This window comes from Pongo pygmaeus, chromosome 7 (genome assembly GCF_028885625.2).
Source record: "Pongo pygmaeus isolate AG05252 chromosome 7, NHGRI_mPonPyg2-v2.0_pri, whole genome shotgun sequence".
Classification (NCBI taxonomy): Eukaryota; Metazoa; Chordata; class Mammalia; order Primates; family Hominidae; genus Pongo; species Pongo pygmaeus.
This window is the reverse complement of record NC_072380.2, coordinates 18620209-18642730: the sequence shown is the minus strand read 5'-3', so window position 1 is coordinate 18642730 and position 22522 is coordinate 18620209. Positions and strand designations below refer to the sequence as shown.

Below are 22522 nucleotides of genomic sequence, written 5' to 3'. Positions count from 1 at the left end.
ATCTTGCCTGGGCCACACACACCCCACTTTGGAATAATCTGACGCAGATGATTTTTGTAACCACTTGTGATCTCTTCCACTAATCTTATGTCCTTCTGACCCATCTTTACAGTTATGACTAAAATATGATGCTAATTATGTCACTTACCCCTAACTGACTCATTTTTTCACATTCAAACTCTTTGATGTGGCCTTAATTGGTACCCACACTTCTCCAGAATGGATAGACTTTTTAAAATTCATTTCTTAGAGGTCTGTATTTAATATATATTAAGTACCCAGTAAAACAAACAATTAAATCACGTGGAAGCTATTTTGCTTATACTCATTAAACGCTGTGTTTAAGATCTAAAGCTGTCTTAAACATGAAATTATGAAATAATCTTTTGGATTGAGGCTCCCTCAAACTGACTCAAAGACAGGTGTTCTGTATTCTAAATTATGTACCACTTCATTTTGAGAAGTTTCCAGTGTTTAGCAATTTGACTGGTCAGTTGCACTGCAGATCCCTAGATATATTATTACCCTCAAAATCATCTGTCTCCTTTAAGACAGCACAAAGGAAACAGTCTAAGCCCTCCCCTCTGTACCTTCACTTAAAAAAAAAATCTATTTGTTCAGCTACTGTTTACAGAAGATCCTGTAGAGCAGGTACTATGTTAGGTTTTGTTGGCATTATAAAAATAGGTGAGACAATTGCCTTGGCCCTCAACTTCTGAGAGCTTGAGATGTTAATGTTAGGCAGGTAATGTCTATAAACCAAAAGCTGCCACATACCGTCTCTCTGCTCAACACTTTACTGAATACTGGAGGATTTAAGGGAAGGAAAAAAGTGACCTTTTTTGCCTTTCTAAGAGCTTGTAATCGGTAAAGGAGATAAAACTCATACACAGGTCGGGGTATATTTTGTGCCAAGCATATGAGATAGACATTTAAGTGCTGCAGTAATGCAGAAGAGGAAGAAATGGTGCGATCTAGAGTAACATAGGTTTGGTTTGGTTTTGTTTTCCTTTTTCTTTTTCTTTTTCTTTATCTAGACAGAGTCTTACTCTGTCACCCAGGCTGGAGTGCAGTGGCGTGGTCTCGGTTCACTGTAACCTCCGCCTCCCAGGTTCAAGCAATTCTCCTGCCTCAGCCTGCTGTGCAGTTGAAATTACAGGCGCATGCCACCACACCCGGGTAATTTTTGTATTTTTGATAGAAACGGGGTTTCGCCATGTTGGCCAGGCTGGTCTCGAACTCCTGACCTTCAGTGATCCACCCGCCTCAGCCTCTTAAAGTGCTGGGATTGCAGGTGTGAGTCACTGTGCCCAGCCTGTAACACAGGTTTTAAGTGGAATTTGGAGCAAGGTGAGTAACCCTGAGTCCAGCCTGCACGTTTGAGAGCTATAGCAGAGGAGACCCGACAGCAGTGGAGTTTACCAAGAGCTCTGAAAGCTGAGTTCAGGATTGATCTGTCAAGTAAGAGAATGTGCTGAAGCTATGTTGTTGGCAGCCCTTTGGATTTCAGAAGGCTGTTCCAAGGTGACTGCATGATAGAAGTTGGGAGAATGTGGCTTCTGCCACTCTGTCCTTTTGTCTGAACTGGAACAATTACTTGAACTCTCTGGATCTCCATCTTCTCTAAGACAAAGAGGTTAGAAAGGACAGTGGCCAGGTTCTCTTCCACCTTAGAACATCTAGGATTCTGTATCCCACAGCTTGGAGGAAAAGACTAGTGGCAGCTACTGTGGCTGTTCCCCCTTCTTATTCCCAGCACCCAGCACAGTGCCTGCTGTATGGGCGCTCGGTGAGGTTCACGGATGGATAAATGTGTTCTCCGTTTCCCGATTCTCTCTGCCTTCTCTCTCATTCTTCCTCCTTTCCGTCTTGGAGCCATCTGCATTTCTATTTTATTGTTTCCTTTAAGTTTTCACAGCTTCTCTCTCATCCTTCTCTCCATGATAAGTACTATGTAAATCTTATACTTGGTATAAAAAGATAAAAAGCTGATTTCTGGCCTGGGCTCTGCATCGGGGGAGAAGGACTGTAACTCCAGGTCAGCCCTTGACTCACACTGCAAGATCTTCAACAGCCAAGTTGCCTGTTCCCATTGCCTCATCAGTTAAGCAATACTGTCTTCATAGAGATGAAATTAGAGCTTAATATTTTAAAGGAAGTTATGAAATTTTTCTCAAAATCTAAGTACTATATAAATAGGAAAACAAATTAAATATTTTTTAACAATTTTAATTGACCATATAATAATTATATATATTTCCAGGTATAATTGCGATGTTTTGCTATATCAATTGTTTATGGTTAGAACACTTAAATTCTACTCTTTGAGCAAGTTTGAAATACACAGTGCATTATTATTAACTCTAGCCATCATGATACACAACAGAACTTACTCCTCTTGTCTGATGTTTTTCGTCCTTTGACCAGCATCTCCCCAGTCCCTTGCCCCCAGCCTCTGGTAACCACCATTCTCCTTATTTCTATGAGTTCAGTTGTTTTAGATTCCATATATGAGATCATCCGATATCTGTCTTTCTGTGCCGGGCTTACTTCAGTTAGCAAAATGTCCTCCAGGTTTGTCCATGTTGTCGCAAATGAGAGAATTTCCTCTTTTTTAAGGGTGAATAAATAATATTCCATTGTGTATATACACCACATTTTCCTTATCCATTTTTCAAAGGACACTTAGATCTCTTCTAGATCTTAGCTCTTGTGAATAATGCTACAGCCAAGAGCTGTTCCCTCTTCTTGAAGAAGATATGGCATGGTCTCACCATGAGAATGCCACATCTTTTTGAGATACTGATTTCATTTCTTTGGCTACATATTCAGAAGTGGGATTGCTAGATTATTTGGTAATTCCATTTTTAGTTTTTTGAGGAGCCTTCTTACAGTTTTCCAAATTTTCCTGACAGCATTTGTGAGGACAAATGTTGTATCCTCACATGACAGAAGACAGGGGCAAAAAAGGGTCTAACCTATATCGCTCCAGCACTTTTATAAGGCACTTATCCCTTCATGAGGGACTCAATCACTTTCCAAAAAGTACTATCTCTTAATACTACACAATGAGGATTAAGTTTCAATATGAAGTTTGAAGGGGATACAATGAAACGGTAGCAAAGTCCTTTGCCCATTTTTTAATTGCTTTGTTTTCTTGCTATTGTATTGTTTGAGTTCCTTATATACTTTGGGTATTAACCCCTAATATAAGTAAATGAAGTCCTAAGTGACTTCGAAAACTTGCCTTTTAGATAAAATGTTGTTGTATATATTATGAAAGGTCTTACTCATTTAAATCTATTGACATATAACCACAACAACTTTTCTTGTATCTAGTATTTTCAATTTCATTTTTTAAAAATTATCACTTCCTAACTTAAAACAATTTTATGAGTTTGTGGTATTTTCTATCTCCATGCCTTTTCTTTGTCAAATGTAATATTTTTCTGCCATCTCTGAAATCTGTTTTGCTAGTATTGTCTTGTAAAAACAGTATGTATGCATCCCTAAAGAACTGTAAAAGCAAAGACAAAAGAGAGGGGGGGATAAAAAAGCAAATTCCTACTTTGTCTTTCTTCATCATGTCTATTACAAATGTAGTTGTCCTGAGTCTGAGAATGTGACATCTCCATGGCTGCAACATCTCTCTCCCGTTGTTTTTTTACCATTGTTTTTTGTTGTTGTTGCTGTTGTTGGTTTTGTTTTTTTGTTTTTTGTTTTTTTGTTTGTTTTTTGTTTTTTGTTTTGTGTGTGTGTGTGTGTGTGTGTGTGTATGTGTGTGTGGAAAATCTGTATCTTTCTTACCATGGGATTCTAGCACTGGAATAATTTTCATGGTCAAGCTGTGTCCATAAGAGCTACTTGGCATTTTTATTTCACTGTTCAAAATGGACAGATTTAAGGAGATGTGATTTTAAAACGCTTTATTTTGAGCTTACTTTATTGACTCCTGCCCTATGAAGGCAGTGAAATAGTAGTGAAGCATTTCTCATTGAACATCAGCACTTCTTCGATTAATTCCTTCATAAAAATGTAGCCTAAATGACTAGCCCTTTATGCTACTGTAGAAACAGACTTATGAAACATAGCTTGGTAACAATGAACAAACCCTGGCAAGCCCTGGTATTGGGAGGAAAGTGAAAAACATAAGATGTTGTGCATATTGTCATTCTAGCCTGTATTCCTCATTAAAATAAGTAGAAATTGAAATTTATTCAACAGAAGAAGAGACATTTGAATATTCAAGATTGGAAAGCCTAAATCTAAAGCCTTTAGAAGCAGCAAACATCTGAAAGCATATTTGCCTAGCTCCAAAGTAAAAAAATAGAAGTTTGTAAATTCTTTTACCAAATTACCTAAAATCCTATTTTTTCTTAAATAAACTGGATTCTATCATTGGATTCTAATTATTGGATTCTAATTATTTCCTAACCAAAAATATAAAGAGTTTGATTTCTTAACATATATTATAAATAACTATACTGATACAAATCTATTTTTTAAAAGGCAAACAACCCAATAGAAAAATGGGTCCAGTAATCCACAGAAGAGGAAGCCCAGTAAACCTATGAACAAAATCTCATCCTCATTCATATTCAGGGAAATGTAAATTGAAATCACAGTAGCTTATCATTTCTTACCTATGAAATTAGCAACAATTTTACAAGTATAATAACATCACATTTTGACAGGGATGTAAAACAAAGAGAACTTTCAGACCTGCTGTGGAAATGTAAACAGATAAAAACACTTTAGAAAACAGTCATCTTAAAGATGTGCGTATTCTAAAACCCAGAAATGCCAACACTTGGTGACACACTATAGAAAAACTCTTGCTCAGATTCTCTAGGAGACATATGTAGGAATGTCTGTTGCCACATCATTTATAACAGGGAAAAAAATCCCACAACAGGAAACCTGAAAACAAGCTAAATATCCTTAAACAAAATTGTAATGTGTCCTGCAATGAGGTACTATGCAATGAGTAAAAGACAGGAACTAGAGCATACATGTAGATAAATCTTAAAAACATGTTGAGTGGAGAAAAAAGTTACAAAAGAAAGCCTTTAATTAGTTTTTATATAAAGTATAAAACCTAGAGAATACACTTCTGGTTTGGTTTTGTTTTGTTTTTTTTAGATGGAGTCTTGCTCTGTCACCCAGGCTGGAGTGCAGTGGCGCAATGTCGGCTCTCTGCAGCCTCCACGTCCCAGGTTCAAGTGATTCTCCTGCCTCAGCCTCCTGAGTAGCTGGGATTACAGGCCCGTGCTACCACGCCCGGCCAATTTTTGTATTTTTAGTAGAGACAGGGTTTCATCATGTTAGTCAGGCTGGTCTCGAACTCCTGACCTTGTGATCCACCCGCCTCACCCTCCCAAAGTGCTGGGATTACGGGCGTGAGCCACCGCACACCCGGCTACACTTCTGTATTTTTATGGTTACATATCTTTATATATGAATAACACTGAAAAGGAATAAGATGAGCACGTACATGTGCAGGGAGTTTCAATTTATTTATATTTTATTTCTTAAATTCCTATGTTAGATTCATGAGTATTTTTCATATGTCATTCAATATGACTTTATATGTTTAAAACTTTTTTTAGAAAAGAAGAAAAATACATCATGCTTTTATTTTTTGAAGTGGTCTAGTCACTAAACATCATTTGTCAAGAAGTCTATTAGATAATTTACATATTGCAGTAAATACACAAAGGAAAACAACTTTGAAAGAAATAAAAATTATTGATATAGTTTGTCTTAGCTCAGGCTGCCATAACAAAACACTATAGATTGGGTGGCTTCCATAGCAGACATCTATTTTCTTACAGTTCTGGAGACGGGAAATCCAAGATCAAGGTGCCAGCAGAGTTGGTGTCTGGTGAGGGCTCTCCCCTCGGGCTGTGGATGGCCAACATGGCCTTCCCTTGGTGCTTGCACACAATGTCTCCTCTTATTATAAGGGCACTAATCCTATTGGATATATGCCCCACTCTTATGACCTCATTTAACCATTATTACTTCTTTAGGGACCCCATTTTCAAGTATAGCTACACTGAAGGTTAATTTTGAGTGGACACATTCAATCCATAACATAGTTGATAGTCTCCTTGCCTGAAAGTAATAGATGAGTAAGAACTTGTAAATAAAAGCTACCTGAAGCATTTTTGACGTTCAGCATTATCAGTATACAAATAATAGGTTTGGAGATGTAGACTCCTTTCTAAAATCTCAAAATAGGTTTCTTTTCTCCTTCCTCCTTTTCTGGGACTTCTTGGAGTGTTTCATTTTGTTTTGTTATAGTTGGCATTTAGAAATGAATCTTGTCATTTTTAGATCACTCCACGTGTTCATGCTACCTTTCTGGTTCATTTTTCCATTCATGTACTCTGCGTTTTACTTGTCATTGTTTTCTTCTGTTTTGATGGTTTTTGACTTGGATTTTGTTGTTGTTGTTTGGCTTTTAAGATGTACATTATTACAAAAGTCTGTAAGATATTGTATGTGACACTCAATTTCTGGACACCTTTTTAACTAATTTACAATGATGTTATATAATCGTAATTTAGTGTCCATATTCATTTTTCTGGTTTTGTAAAAAATTATTCCCCTCATTCTACAAGATTTTTGTGTTCCACAATTACGTTGGTGTTATATAAAATACACTTATCACCTAATTTAGTCAGATCTGTTTCATTTGCCTTCACCCATTTATCTTATTGTACGTGTGAAATTTGGATAATTTGCATGTGAAACTAGAACAGTAAGGAGTCATACATTTTCAAGAATGCAAGAGAATTCCAAGAATGTTTTTAAAATGCTGGCAGAAGGTTCAGTAACATATCTTTTTGGGTAACCTATTGCTAAGGTGATATAAATGGTACCCTTAGAATGGAAATCCTTTGACGTAGGATCAACCATATTGCATTGGTACACGGTACCTATAATAATGCTACTAAGGCAATAATTGCTAAATAGGTAGATACATTTTAATTGACGGGCTGCTTTGGGCCAATAAAGTTGAAGGAACTAAGAACTCTGCTGCTTTGGAGAGAGAAAAGCGAGATAGCTGCATTTTTTAGAATATCATCTGGTAAGCTTCAGAGAAGAAATATTTCTTCTTAGCTCTGCTTCTTTCAAAAAGGAAAAAAAATATGCACATAGACAATTCTTTCATTGTGATGGATGGAAAAGCTGGCAGCATTGCTGAATAGGCATGAAATGAGAAAGCCAAGGTGTGCAGCTTCCATGCTAGCTGCTTAACTGTTCAGCTGGTGACGTGCCTGTCAGGGCATCTCTTAAGGCCTGGTCCCAACTCATAAAGAGCTCGGAAGCCATTCGGTTTTATGACAAGGGACCCAGTTAAAGAGGTTGGCCTTGATTGCCATCCCGGGAAGGAATATATGAAATATGTGGACACTGGCATGAGAAAGCTGGAAGGATGTGGCAGCAGAGGCACACTGGGCTGTTTTAGTGAATTAAAGTCATTCAGCACAGGGGATTTTTTTAAAGTATGCCGTGCTTTGTTATTGACTTGTTTTTTTTTTTGAACGCTAAATGGCATCACGATTTCCTGCAGGAGGAGCAACTGAAGTCACATGAAAGTAAGCTGAAGCAGATCACCACCGAGCTGGCCGAGCACCGCTCATATCCCCCCGACAAGAAGGTCAAAGCCAAGGACGTCGATGAGTACAAACTGAAAGACCACTATCTGGAGTTTGAGGTGTGTTGCACCCAAATGTTAGTAAATGCTGATTTCTGAGTTTTCTTATGATCTGTCCATGAGGCAGTATCTTTCTTTGCAGTGTCACTGAGAGAGGCGTGGGTTGCCCCGACTCTAATTTGGGAGCTCCTGGCAAGGTCATGGTGGCCCCTCTTGTTTGTGATTCTGTTTAAGTGCCAAACAAACATCAAAGAGTAACCTGCCAGTTTATACACTTAAAAGCAAATAGCCTGCCTGGTTGGAATAGTGTGCGCCCGCTGTGAGGGGAAGAAAAAGAACAGTAGAGGGACACACCAGGGTAGACAGCTGCTTTCTGTATCCCTGTGTCTCTTCCGGCAGAATCGGAGTCAAAAAAAGCACAAGGGAGGAAATGAACCACCGAGTGATGTGAGGCATCAGCTTTTCCCTGCACATTCTTGCTGTTTGGCAACACTATGCATTTTTCTTCTTGTCACCCACTGCCCTTCAGAAGGGGGTTGATAAATTAAGTTGTGGCACATCCATCTATACAGTGAGTGTGCTTATTAAAAAGAATGGTGAGAAGCCATATGCTCTGGCATGGAAAAGTGTAAAATTTAAACACAAATTGAAAACTATGTTTCCAAATATTTCCATGGCTCAGTTTTTTTCCAAATTAATGTCAGGGTTAGACTCCCTTAGCCTCTACCTTCAGACATTTAAAGTGTCTTTTTTTTTTTAAGTAGGTAGCATGCAATACAAAATAAAAAGAATTAATTATTTTGACTAATTTGACCTTTTTTTTTTTCTGTTGGATGTGCTGAATCTGCCTTTAGCTGTCCTTTTTCATTGTAGCTCTGGCCCCTTTTACTTCTCATTGTTCCTCTCCTTTGTTTTCATCTTATCTGATTTCCTCCTCAGGCTGGAAATTTAAAATCTTCTAAGTGTCCACATCCTAGCGATCAGTGTCTGCGGGGTCTCACACCTGTCCCTTCCTTGCGTTGCTTTGTAACTACTTCCTCTGCTGAGCCCTGGCTTTCTCCTCTCTCACTCCGCTCTCCTTCTGTTCATCCTAAATCCTTTGGCCGGTTGTTTTTCTGAGGTTCAACCCAGATGACAGCATTCCTCTGTTCAACAGCTGCCTACAGCTTCCCCCATTCCCCTCCTCCAGTTACCTCCTGAAGAAAGTCTCAGTTCTTTCATTGGAGAGGATTTGGCGTCTCCACATTTCCACAACCTCCGTCTTTCCCACACTGGCCTCCCTACGGTAGTCACATTTCTGCCTACTCTCCCCAAACACACGTTTATACCTTTGTTCACTTGCTTTCTTCTGCCTCAGATGCTCTTCCCATCATCTTCATTTCTGAAAGTCCTGTTCGTCTTTTGAGGTCCAGCCCAAATTCCTCCTATGAAAAACCTGATCCGGATATGCTAGCTGGAATTCATCTGTTTCAGTACTTGGCACAATTTTTTTAAGCTGAAGTTATTTTCATCTGTCTTTGTACCTGTAGTGGATTCCGTAATACCTCCCCCTACCCAAAACTATGAGCCTAAGTTCATTTCCAGCCTTTGCTCTATGTGTGCTTGCTGAATTGGATACAATTTCGTAGAAGCCTTAAAAAGTCTCTGAGTTATAATATTTCTGTTATCAAATGTAGCATTTGATTAAAAAAATGGCACTTCCACTACAGTTCCATGTACTAGTTTTCTTCATGGTCGAGCAAATCCTTGCTCTGGGCAGAGAACTCTACTAAGAGAAGTATTTATTTTGGTAAAGGTAAACGTTTCTTAGCAAAAACCGTAGAAGCCTTACCAGCAAAACACTTGAAAAAATAAAATAAAAAATAAACCAACAACAAAAAACTAGGCAACTCATTTTTCCCCAGGCTTGCTCATTCTTGGGAAATGGGAGTTCTCAAAAAGCAATCATTATTCTTCACACTTCCGAAGTGGCTTTAAGCCATAGGCCTGTTTTGTTTCACACACGCTAATTAAATTTCCCAGCACCTCAGTCCCTGCTTCCAGCACTCAGCACCTCACTGGAGCCCTTGATGCCGAAGGGGGAAAAGAGCCTGTCCCCAGGAGGTGGGGGGTGGCTGCAAGGCCATGGAAAGGTTGCCATTGCTAGGAGCCCTCCCTACTTTTGAGTCTACAGCGCTACCTCTTTTCTGAAAATGTAACCCACCAAGAGCCAGCATTTTCAATCCCTGACGTGAAGTTAGACCAAGCTTTGCAAGGATTAAGTCTTGCTTCTATCAAATCGTCACCTCAGCGAGCTTGCAGACTGCATTCCAGGACTCATTAAAATCAGACCCATATGCGAATATGTCAAGCAGGTTGGCTTGTCTGTCAAGCTCCTTCACCTGTGTCTATCAGAAAGGCACGAGGATACCTGACTTGGTACAGCTAATATTTATGTCATGAAAGAGGGAAAATTTCAGCTGTCATCTAAAAGGGGTTTTGTATAAGCAGTGCTTTTTAAAAAGTGAACAATTGTTTTTCAGTAATTTAAATTAACATTGAAGTCATATATCATATTGAGTCCACTTTGCTGTTATTGCAGCCACCAGAATTTTTCTCTTGTGAGTGCTTGCAGAGAGTCTTTGCACAGCATCCTTTGCTTCATAAGCAGCATTCCCTGAGCAGACCGCTTCATAGCGGATGGAAGAGTTTTTGACCGTTTTTCCCAGCTTCTGGAACACTGACTAATTGATGCACATTTATTGACAACATGCGTGAAATTTTATTATTGTATATAAAAGATAACATCAGAGGAAGCAATTCTCTGAGAAACCTTAGTATTCATTATTTTAACAGGACCAGAGGCTCCCATGAAAACAAACCTGGTGACTGTTCTCACCCAGGTGAGAGCAGACAGCAGTGTCTGCAGTTCAGTGGGAGCCCACAGATGGGCAGTGACAGGAAGAGGACCTTTAATCACCAGGGAAGATCACAGGCATGAATGAGTGCTCTCACCTCCTCCTATGGTGGGTCCTCCTCAACAGGGCCTCCCTTGGTTTCAAAGCAATTCTTACCATTTTCACAAGTCCTTGGTAAGGAAAAATACTTTTATTTTGGCAGAATATTAAGCCGTTAATAATAACATCAGGAGTGTTCCTAATTTTATGCGTTTCAGTTGTTTAAATCCCGGGTTGCTTTGAGTACAAACAGTGCTTCATGGTGAGCCAAATTTACCTCTCTTACTATGCCTTAGAAACTGTCCAAACTCTGACTGACAGTAAATAGTCAGAAATTCTGGTAAATACATAGGTTCAGGGTTTAAAAAAAAAATGTACAGAGAGCAAGGAAACTTCCATCTTAGCCTGTTAGAAAAAAGATTCACTTACTTAAAGCAGCAAACTTTACTCAGAATGGGCTGTCTTCATTGACTTGACTCTAAGGGAAGGGATGTTTTGTTTTCAACTGAATTGGTAACCTCCAAGCTGTGGTTTGGAATCTAATCTTACTTCTAAAAGAGGCTTTAAGCATGACAAGTCTACATTGAGAAACTCACCATCATTTCCCAATTTCAAGAAATAAATATCAGAAATAGCCTCATTTCCTGATAAATTAACATTTTTCTATTTTATTCAGTTCCCATTTTACTTAAAAATATTTAATTGATCCCTGTGCTTCTGGTATATTGGGAAACAGATCAAGTTCTGGGGCAGATCAATGTTTTGTGTCAATGTAAAAATTTACAAGGCTCCAAACAAAGCATAGTTGGTTGAGCTGTTCTGGAAAACACCTGGGCCCCTTAAGACACAGCACCATTAAAGAAATTCCCTTGACAGCAATGCAGTTGGCCCTAATGTTTTGGTTTTATGTTTCTTCAGCTTTAAAAACAACAGCAACTAGAAGGAGATGACGCTGTTTATTTCAAGATATTTTTCGTGCAACATTTAAGATGTTACAGATGCAACATTTAAGATGATTACAGATGTTAACATAATCCTTAAGTTAAGCTGGACCTGAGTAGGGAGAGGGAAAAGATACACCAGCCCAAGCCTATTAAATCCATGCCTGGGCTGCAAGAGATTTACTACAGAGGAATTGCTGAAGGTCAGGTTAATAGCTGGCTTTCAGGTCATTGTAAAGCCTGGTAGAAAACCAGCCAACGCAATGCCAATGAATTGTATGTTGCCAGCCCACCTAATGTCAACGTGTTTTCTTTGGCCAACGTAATATTGTATTTGTTTTCATTGTAATTTATATGCGTTTAGGAAAGACAGGTCTTGTCCTTCCCACCATTCCCTGTTATTAATATATCACATCTGATAACTTTCTACAGTTTGTGTCATTGCTCTGGTCCCTGAAGACTTTTGAGTTTGCCAACCCTGTACTAGAGGCTGCAGCCAGTTTTATATGTATTAAGTATTAGTTAGATCTTTGAACATGGGCTTGGAATTAATAGTCCCTTCATGCTTGGAAGGAAGATATTTCCCGGTATATGTGTTTTCAGGTTCCAATCCAGCAGGAAAAAAGAGAATGTCCACTTTCCTCATGACTGAAACCAAAAACTTAGAATAAAGGTCACATGACTTAATGGGCTTGAATTCAGCTGAATACCCACTCCTAAATTGCGACCCAGAGTAGCATATGCTTATGGCTTAAGACAGTTAGGGCCCACACCAACCACATGGCTAGGAAATTCAATTTTAGAAACAACAAATGTCCACTATAACAAAACTTATAAATTTCTTGGGACAGAATATTTTCTTAAAAATCTAGGACATTCTTGAAGCATGATGCACCTTTTTCTGAATTTCTAATTCTTGGTGACATTTAAAACAGCATGATTCCTTCCAAAATTGATATATTTGCAAAAAAAGAATACATTCTATTCAAAGTCATTAGGGAAGCCCAAAACCATTCATATCTGGAAGCACAGATAATATAAATTTCAGATAGTAAACCTTTCGTTTTACTGTTGAGTATCTTGTCGCATAGTGAGTAGCATTGGGTAGTTTGATATATTTCCTTTTGAGAACACTTTCTGGTTGTGATCCTAGCCTTATTCCTCAGATTGTTTATTTTTATTTGTCAACATTGGGGAAGCAATTTTCACAGTAGGGGCCATAATCTAGGTCGCTTTTCCTTTCACAGGAGCAGTGCAGAGGCATATCTTAATACAGTGCCAACTGTCACAAGGCAAACCCACCCTCTGAAACAAAATTTTCTAGCTATTAAGCTACAAGTGGTCTGGATCATAAAAGTGCAAAGATAGCCATTATTTCCCTTGGTCTTCCTAGTGAAAGCAAGGGAGAAATTCTGTTAAACTAGTTAAAGAAGATTAGTAGCAAAAGTCTCAATCTTAGTAAGTCAGTCTAGCGTGGAATCAAATGCTATCTCCTTTACAGAAGACATGACAAAGGTAATTATACATCTGGATCTGGAACTGAGATAGTGTAGGTTAATAGAATTCTTGGGGAAATCGAAGACTTTTCTTTTTTTCGTGGGATGCTAAGTACAGATGGTTCCCGACTTAAGATGGTTTGACTTATAATTTTTCAACTTGATGATAGTACAAAAGTGGTATGCTTTCAGTACAGTATTTAGTACATTACGTGAGGTATTCAATATTTTATTATAAAACAGGCTTTGGGGTTAGATAATTTTGCCCACCTAAGTTAATATAAATGTTCTGAGCACATTTAAGGTAGGCTGGGCTAAGTTAATGATGTTCAATAGGTTAGGTGGTGTAAAAATATTTTTGACTTACGATATTTTCAACTTAGAATGTGTTTATTTGAGATAATAACCCTATTGCAAGTGAAAGAGATTCTGTATTACAATTATGAGTCAAAAGCTAGAGATGTAAGATAACAGTTTATACCCTGAGTCCAGTTAATAATACAGACATGATCCTTGCCTTGTCATTTGGAGTTGCATTTTGTATTACATAATGAAAGAGGACTAAGAGCTCTGAATTTTAATCTTTAAATGATAACAGCTGCTTTTGAAGAGAAGCGGAGCCTAGCAACAGGATTCTTTGAGCCACATTTTTAGTAGATGATTGCAAAGAATTAGGGCCATTCCTGAGAAGGAAGAATAAGCAGCCAATCATGTGATTTGAAATGACTCCCTGTCCTTAAATCCCTCCTTCATCAATCGTTTACTGAAATGCCTGCTCTGATAAGGATCACTCTATTGGGTTAAGGTATTATCTGCAGGAAAAGGACAAGTAAGCTGAGAGATAAAATCATAAAATTAGAAAAAGGACTAGATTGGGAATCCATTTTAGTCTTATCATTGGTGTATTTGGCATGACATCCTTTCTGAACCTCAGTTTCCTCGTTATAGAAATGAGATGGGATTGGGTGAATTAGCTGATAAGGTCCCTTCCAACTCTATATTTTTAGAAGAATGACACATTAACAGCAATTTGTTTTAGATTATGTCACCTTCACAAAGATTTCTGTGAGTGTTAAACATAAAAATATTTCAGTTCAGGAATGTCAGGTGATATAGATCAGTGCCTTCCATTAGAAATAAATGTAAACCACCTAGGTGTGAATTTAAATTTTCTAGCAGCTACATTTAAAAATTGAAAGAAACAGGTAAATAGGGTGACATCAGCAAGATGGCAGAATGGGAGCTTTCTGTTGTCATCTCCCTGCAGAAGCATTGATTTAGACGTATACCACAGACAAGAGTACATTTGGGGAATCCATGAGTCCAGTGGAGAAATTTTAGCACACCATTAGATTATAAAATCTGAGAATAGGGCCAGGTGCGGTGGCTCATGCCTGGTAATCCCAGCACTTTGGGAGGCCGAGGTGAGTGGATCACCTGAGGTCAGGAGTTCAAGACCAGCCTGGCCAACATGGTGAAACCCCGTCTCAATTAAAAATACAAAGAAACCCCGTCTCTGTTAAAAATACAAAATTAGCCAGGTGCAGTGGCACATGCCTGTAATCCCCAGCTACTTGGGAGGCTGAGGCAGGAGAATCACTTGAACCCAGGAGGCGGAGGTTGCACTTAGCTGAGATCATGCCTTTGCACTCTAGCCTGGGCAATAAGAGTGAAATTCTGTCTCAAAAAAAAAAAAAAAAAATCTGAGAATGGACAGAATAATGAGTATAAGAAGAACAGTTTCACTTTACCTATGTCACCCCTACCTCAAGGCAGAAAGGTCACTGCCAAGAGAGCCCCCTGCAACCATGACTTCCAATTTCTTCCACTGGGGAAAGTGGGAGTGTAATGAGTGAGTGTCTGGCTTCCTGAGAGATGCAGGATGCCACCTAAGAGGCTAAACTGTTTCACACCCCACTCAGAATATTAAGGCAACCAGCACAGCTGAGTGGTTGAGAAAGATTGAAAGCAGGGAAGAGAGGCCATGGAGGCTTCTAACTACTCTGTAGACCTCCATCAGAAAGTTCTCCTCAAGCTGCATGGGATGCCTCACCTACAGATCCCTTCCCCCAGGTGGTCCACAGGCACTCCAAATGCTGCATGCACCTCACACTCCCATCCCCACCCCAAGCCAGCTCCCAATGCATGCACTGCAGATAGCAAGTGCAAACTACCTGTCATACAGTCACTGAGCTCAGCTCGGTGGGATTCAGGAAGGGCACACAAATTTGAGCATTAGAGGACACTGGCCAAGGGCACGCACATGGGAGGCTCTCAGCACTCAGCCTTGCAGGATCAAGAGAACCCATACAGTGTAAGAATTACCCACTAATTGAAATGAGAAGTATAGAGTAGACATGTCCGTAGAAAAGGTCTGAGAGAGCCTCAAAATCCCTAGCTTGGCTGTTTCTCACCCAAAGACAGTAAAGACTGAAGATAACTGCTTCTTCTAATGCAAAAACAGCAATGCAAGACATTAAGTAACACAATCCTGTAAAAATTAAAAAAATACAATAATATTCTAGTAACCAGTTTCAAAGAAATGGACATCTATGAGTTGCCTGGAAAAGAATTCAGAATAATTATTTTAAGAAAACTCAGTAGGCCACAGAATACAAAGATAAGAATACAAGAGTTCATTGATTCCTCAATGAAATCAGGAAAACAATACAAGAACAAAAGAAGTTCAATTAAGAGAAATTATTTAACAACCCAAACAGAAATTCTGGGTCTGAAGTATATACTGAATGACATTTTAAAAATGCAATAGAAAGTGTCAACAGCAGACTTTCTTAAGCAGAAGAAAGAAGCTGAGAACTTGAACACGTGTCAGTTAAAAATATCTAATCAGATGGGGGAAAAAAGGAAAAAGAATGAAAAGGAAGGAAGAAAGAAATCTACAGGAATCATGGAACACCATCAAGAGAGCTAATTGCTGCATCATAGAAGGTAATAAGGGGAAGAGAGGGAACATGGCAGAAAGCTTATCTAAAGAATACTTATTTAAAGGCTGAATACTTCCCAAATCTAGAGAAAGATATGAATATTCAGGTACATGAATCTCAAAGACCTCCAGTCACGTTCAACCCAAAGAGGAACTCACCAAGACATATTATAATCAAACTGTCAAAAATTAAACACAGAGAATCTTGAAAGCAGGAAAGAAAGAGGGTTGAGAAGTGATGTCTGCAAGATGGCTTACACATACCTGGCACTTATGCCCCTCACAAAAACAACTAAAACTCAATTAGAGTGTCAGAGGAAAAGCATTAGAGTGTGCAGCAAGAGAGTAGCGAGATCCCTGTAGTATTCAGAAGCCCAGGAAGGCAGCATAGTGAGGGTGATGGGGCACCCTGCCTCTGCCAACTCATGTTCCCTGCTGAGATTAGCTTGGAGTCAAGAGGGACTGCCCACTTGAGGGGAAAAGGTAAGCAAAAGATCCCCACCAGCTTCCATTGCCACTGAAGACACCTGCAGTTCTTACTACAAGAGTATACCACAGCCGTAGCAAGCCCTGAGCCTAGTTTGGGGAGCTGCCTGTAATTCACACAGCTACATTGCTTCAGATTAGGAGCACAAGTTGTACATCCCTCACTTTACCCTCTTTATGTAAGCTACCGCGATATGGCATCACCTTGAAACCAGATCCACTGCTAGAGTGTGTCCTGCTCTGAGGGTTAGTAGCCTCTGTGTGCCACCAATCTTGGGTCTCCACCGTCATTCTACCAAGCTTATATGGGTGGGTGCCCAGCGCTAGGGCCCAGGAACAACTGTGGACTCAGATCCTGCACACGAGACAAATTAATCCCAGGCTGGCTGAATTAATGCAAGCTCATGCCCCTGTCTAGAGAAACAGCCCAGATGACCCACCAAAGGCATACCTGCTCTTGAGCCAGCAGAACCACCACGTTCACTCACCTCCAGCTGGAGGTACAAGCCAGCAAATATGTCCCTGGCATTCAAATCCCCGAACCATGGAGCAGTTATAGCCTGTGCAACTTATATGTGGAATCTAAAAAACTCAAACACAAAGAAACAGAGGGTAGAATGGTGGTCACCAGGGGTTGAGGTGGGAGTTGGAGGGAAATAAGTAGAGGTTGATCAAAAGGTACAAACAAACGTGCGGTCATAAGATGCGTAAGTTCTGGAGACCTAATGTACAACATGGTGATTGTATTTAATAATAATGTATTATGTACTTGAAATTTCCTGAGGATAATAGATCTTAAATATTCTCAACATAATGAATAAATAGATGAAACAGGTGAAATTAATTGTAGTGAGATTTTTAAAATTTTTACATAATATGTCCAAAATATTTTACATTCTTTTTTCCATATTAAATCATCAAAACCTAGTGTGTGTTTTACACCTACAGCATAGCTCAATCCAGTCTAGCCCCATTTGGCATGTCTCATAGCCACACATAACTTGTGGCTCACTGGCTCCTTGGGTTGGAAGGCGCTTTACCAAGACAAGCTCAAAATTGGACACTAACTGGTAAGATGACTACTTATGGTACTTCCCATTTAAAGGATCACTTAAACTGGAAATTCAGAAAGTTTAAAATTACTTCAAGGCTGGGCACGGTGGCTCATGCCTGTAATCCCAGCACTTTGGGAGGCTGAGACGGGTGGATCATCTGAGGTCAGGAGTTCGAGACCAGCATGGCCAACATGGCGAAACCCCTTCTCTACTAAAAATACAAAATATTAGGCGGGCATGGTGGTGGGCACCTGTAATCCCGGCTACTTGCTGAGGCAGGAGAATTGCGTGAACCCAGGAGGTGGAGGTTGCAGTGAGCCGAGATTGCACCATTGCACTATAGCCTGGGCGACAGAGTGAGACTCCATCTCAAAAATAAATAAATAAATAGACTACTTCAGGTCCAAAGGAATACATAAATGTAGGTGATGAAATGTCTTAGGAGATCACTGGGGAAGGTAGTTTAGATCACAGTTCCTTCAGCTGCTCCTCAAATCACATTTTAAGGATTTCCTGGAAGAACTGACCCTGTCCCATTAAGACTGGCATTAGCCCTTTTGGAGCTGTGAGTGTGACACACAAGATGTCATGAAGAACTCTGGGAATGTGCTTCTGAGGGATACCCAGTATGACTTTGGGGAATTCCAGTACAATCAGAAGGAAAAGCAAAGTGTAAACCAAAAGATTAACCACGTGCCCTATATTAAAATGTTGCCATAACAAGCTACCTTTTTTGTTTTAGAAGATGTAAGTTACATAGGGAAAAATTTAATGAGTGACAAACTTTTATCCTTAGGCAAAATTTAGTCTCTTACCCAGATAGCAGTACTTCTTTAGCCCAGATTACTTATCTTGGGTAAGTGGAAGCTTAACCTTCTATCCTTGTGTTTCAGAGGCTAATTTTTTTTTTCCATTTTGTTGAACAACAAACTCGGTAATCCCGTTAATCAAATCAGGGTGTGTTTTCTTTTTTTAATTTTATACTCAGCTGTAGTCAAAACCATCACAAGGCCAAGCTGGGTGGGACCTTTGGGAACAGCCAGAGCCAGAGGCCTTGTGGGTGGCAGATCTTCGTAAGGTTGCTCTGTTTGTGGGTTGGAACCAGACAATTTCTTTCTTGAGTTTTCCACCTAGAAAATAAAATGTGTGATATTTTCTAAGTAAGCTTTGTAGACTTACGGAATGTTGATTTTAGTTTTGAAAAAGAGATGAGAAGCTGAATACTTATAGAGACAGAGTTTAAAGAAAGAATTTTGAGAGCTAGAGAAACAGTGTAAAGAATGAGAGAAATCATAGTTTTTTAAAATTAGTTTTCAGCAGGAATTGCATACTCTTCTTAACAACTCACATCTCCTTCTTCTTCTCCGCAAAGAGGACAGTGTTGTTATTCAAAGGTAAAAGCACCTGCTTTCTACTCCTGGTCTTGGCGACTGGTTGGGCCCTGAGGAAAGGAATAGCAGGGCCTGGAGGTGGGGAGTGTCTACTGATGGTCACTCAGCTCTCCTTCCTCTCTGAAGGGCCTGTCTGGGAAACTCCATAGGGGCAGTGAAGAGTAAGGTAGAGCTGAGTCCACAGTCAAGAGCAGATTCCTATGAGAGCTTCATGGGGCGGGGTATGGGAACAGAATGCAGACAAATGAAGCTCTCAGAACACTTCCTACAGACACAGGCCTCCTGGACTGTGCTAGTGTTGAGCTCTGATTGTACCATTATATTAAAAAGTAAGCTTTTTAATGTTTAATTTTTTAAAAAATGAAAGTCACAGAGTTCATTTAGAGAGCAATAGGGCAGAAAGGGAGAATGAATCAAAAGAATGGAATTCACACTTTCTTTGGATTTCCCAGAAAGCCACGAACACGAACTATATAAATAAAAATGTGTGGTTATTTGCTATATTTAGGCAGTAGGTTACTACTGTATTCTGAAGCCTGATATGGGAGTAGCATAGGGAAAAGAAAAAAAAAAACCTGAACATTTTCTTTTTAAAAATGTAATTTCCAGCATAGCTTTCATACAGGAACTCTGTTTTGAATGCAATTGCTTTCTTAAGTCAGTAGGTAGTGGTGGGTGGGCCACCTGGTCAAGGAGAAAGTCTCTGCAACTCAATTCTGCCATCATCCCGTAGTACGCAGAAGGGAGATGAGCAGTCCTTACTTGAATAAGCAGTTCCTTCAGAAGCTCCTTGTTTTGTTTGTTTGGTTTTTTTTTTTTTTTGGTTTGTTTCTTTTCCATTGTAGAGATCTAGGAGCAAAGTGTATTGCTGTGTACATGACATTATTGCTTTTCTGCTCATTTTGTCTTAAGATGGCCTTTTGCCCTGTCTGCATGAGAAAACACAATGTCAGGAGGAAATGTGTTCAGGATTTGATTGCTAGAGCAATGAGGTCTGAATGCAAATAGGAGCAGTCAGTTAAAATTGCAGCCCAGTTGTATTTTCATTCAGGTTGTTACTATCATATTCATGTATCAGAGGTCAAAAGGAGATATTATTCTATTAAATGGGATATAAAATGGTATGCAGGGCTCTGGAGAGAAACTGTTCAGTGAGATCCATGTAAATATATGTGTGGATATAATTAAACTACTTTTCAAAGAATATCAATAGTTGTAATTTTTTTCGAAACGCAATTAACATTCAACCCAAGTAGCAGTTTACATGGTCTTAGACACGATCATTTTTATTTATCCCTTGTGGACATTGATGCTAGTGAAAAGGGATTTTTTCCCTACATATTTGGGAAGTTTTGTTTTTGTTTTTGTTTTTGTTTTTGAGAGAGAGTCTTGCTCTGTCACCCAGGCTGGAATGCAGTGGCAAGATCTAGGCTCACTGCAAGCTCCGCCTCATGGGTTCACGCCATTCTCCTGCCTCAGCCTCCCGAGTAGCTGGGACTACAGGCACCTGCCACCACGCCCGGCTAATTTTTTTTGTATTTTTGTTAGTAGAGACGGGGTTTCACCGTGTTAGCCAAGATGGTCTCGATCTCCTGACCTCGTGATCTGCCCGCCTCGGCCTCCCAAAGTGCTGGGATTACAGGTGTGAGCCACCGCGCCTGGCCATATTTGGGAAGTATTTTTACAGATAATCGAAGATCAGCTTAATAAAGAACTACAGCAAAAAAATGTAATAAGGAGGGGTTACACACTGAAGAAAGAATTTTACTTGAGTAGACAAAGACGCCATTAAACACTTGAGTTGCCTTTGGCTCTTGGTGGTCACAGAAGGCTTTATCAAAACAGCAAATTTTAATTAATTAAGAGGGAGAGCTCACTGAATGGGCCAGGTCCAAGAAAACAGTGTGTAGATTCTTGTCAGCAGAGATCTGCCATTGCAGTTGTATTTGGTAAAATTCCATCCCAAGTTGTTTTTCTGTTAGTGGAATTATATTATTCTTACATTGTTGGAACTGTTTACCCTGTTGGAGCATTCCTAAGGAAGGAAGCTGAGTGTGCAGCTCTGAAGTTATTTAGAATTGACCTGAGAATGAATCTGCAGAGACAAAGATAAAATCTTTAATAACATAACCAAAGGTAGCAAAACTGCCCCTGAGGCACGCATTTTTCTAGAACTGTCTTTGCCCTTGTAAATGAAAGACACATACCTGAAAGGGCTACATTATGAAGACTGAACAACAATTTTGGAGAATGAATTAAGGCCACTCTTATTAGTTAGAGGCATTGTCAACAACAGGCTACTTGACTGCAAGACTCTTCTTTTTACTGCCACCATGCTTTCCACGGGCTCATTGTTAAACATCCTATCTCATTTTTAATGTGCCCTATCTGGAACTATGTTCATTTTTGTGTAGTGATTACTTTGTGGCCTGAAATTGTATTAGTTAAAACATCTTGTTGTTGTTTCAGATTCCCTTTTCTACCATCTGGCTATAAAAAATTATCAAAGCGAAGATATAATACTTGAATATTGTTATTATTTGTTTAGTACCAACAGCAGATTCCCTCCTGAATTCATATTGATGAGGCTAATATCCTCTGACCCAGAGAACTTAGAATCTTAGGTTAGTATGGAATTACGTATCCAAAGGTAAATGAGCTCCTGATACATTACATGTCAATTTCATGTGGGAATGATCAGGCAAGTAGATTCCAGATATAAATAATCCTTGACAAATCCTTATCTTTTTAATGTATACTTTTAGAAGACAAATGTAGAGCCTTCTCTTCATGTTGTAATGAATTGTAATGAGACCTAGTAATTATCCATATGAGGAATCACTGGAGTCCACCTACAGTGGTCCAGTTTCTCACTTTATTTTGAAGCTCAAAGTGGGCAATAAAATCTATTTTTCATGTACTACTATATAAGAGATTCTCAGGGCCGAATGAGGTGGCCCGCCCCTGTAATCCCAGCACTTTGAGAGGCCAAGGCAGGTGGATCACCTGAGGTCAGGAGTTTGAGACCAGCCTGACCAACATGGAGAAACCCCATCTCCAATAAAAATACAAAATTAGCCAGGCGTGGTGGTGCATGCCTGTAATCCCAGCTACTTGGGAGGCTGAGGCAGGAGAATGGCTTGAACCCAGGAGGTGGAGGTTGCAGTGAGCCAAAATCGCCCCATTGCAATCCAGCCTGGGTGACAACAGCGAAACTCCATCTCAAAAAAAAAAAAAAAAAGATTCTCAGAAAATGGGTCTGTGTTTTATGAACCTCAAAAGTATAATATAACCTATGTTTCTCTCTAAAGAGAGAGAAAAAGCCCCAGTCCTAAGCAAGGCAGGCTGTACCTCAGTGCACTGTTGAGGATCTGCCATGTGTGGCATCTTGACAACAGAGGTCAAGAGGTTGTGGAGCGGAAGTGGACAAGCCTTTGCCATGTGGTGGCTTATGAGCTTCAATACTGACAGGGTCAGACCTTAGCATTTTTGTGAAAAACATCATTGGAAGGGTGGGATACTGAAGATAAAGGTGTGTTCCCAGAGGATCCTGAATTAGGAACGCATCAGGCATCTACCATCAACATGTATATCCATGTTATTTTTC

General features: G+C 39.6%; 1 protein-coding gene across 6 annotated transcripts in view; it reads left to right on the top strand.

The window, feature by feature from the left end:
- Positions 1–22522, top strand: part of PSD3 (pleckstrin and Sec7 domain containing 3) — a 491817-nt gene that overhangs the window by 455220 nt on the left and 14075 nt on the right. For all 6 annotated transcript variants that reach the window (XM_054499657.2, XM_063668553.1, XM_063668552.1 and 3 more), the window contains one exon: positions 7583–7726. In XM_054499657.2, coding sequence (XP_054355632.1) covers positions 7583–7726 — 144 coding nt within the window. The remainder of the gene's footprint in view (positions 1–7582; positions 7727–22522) is intronic.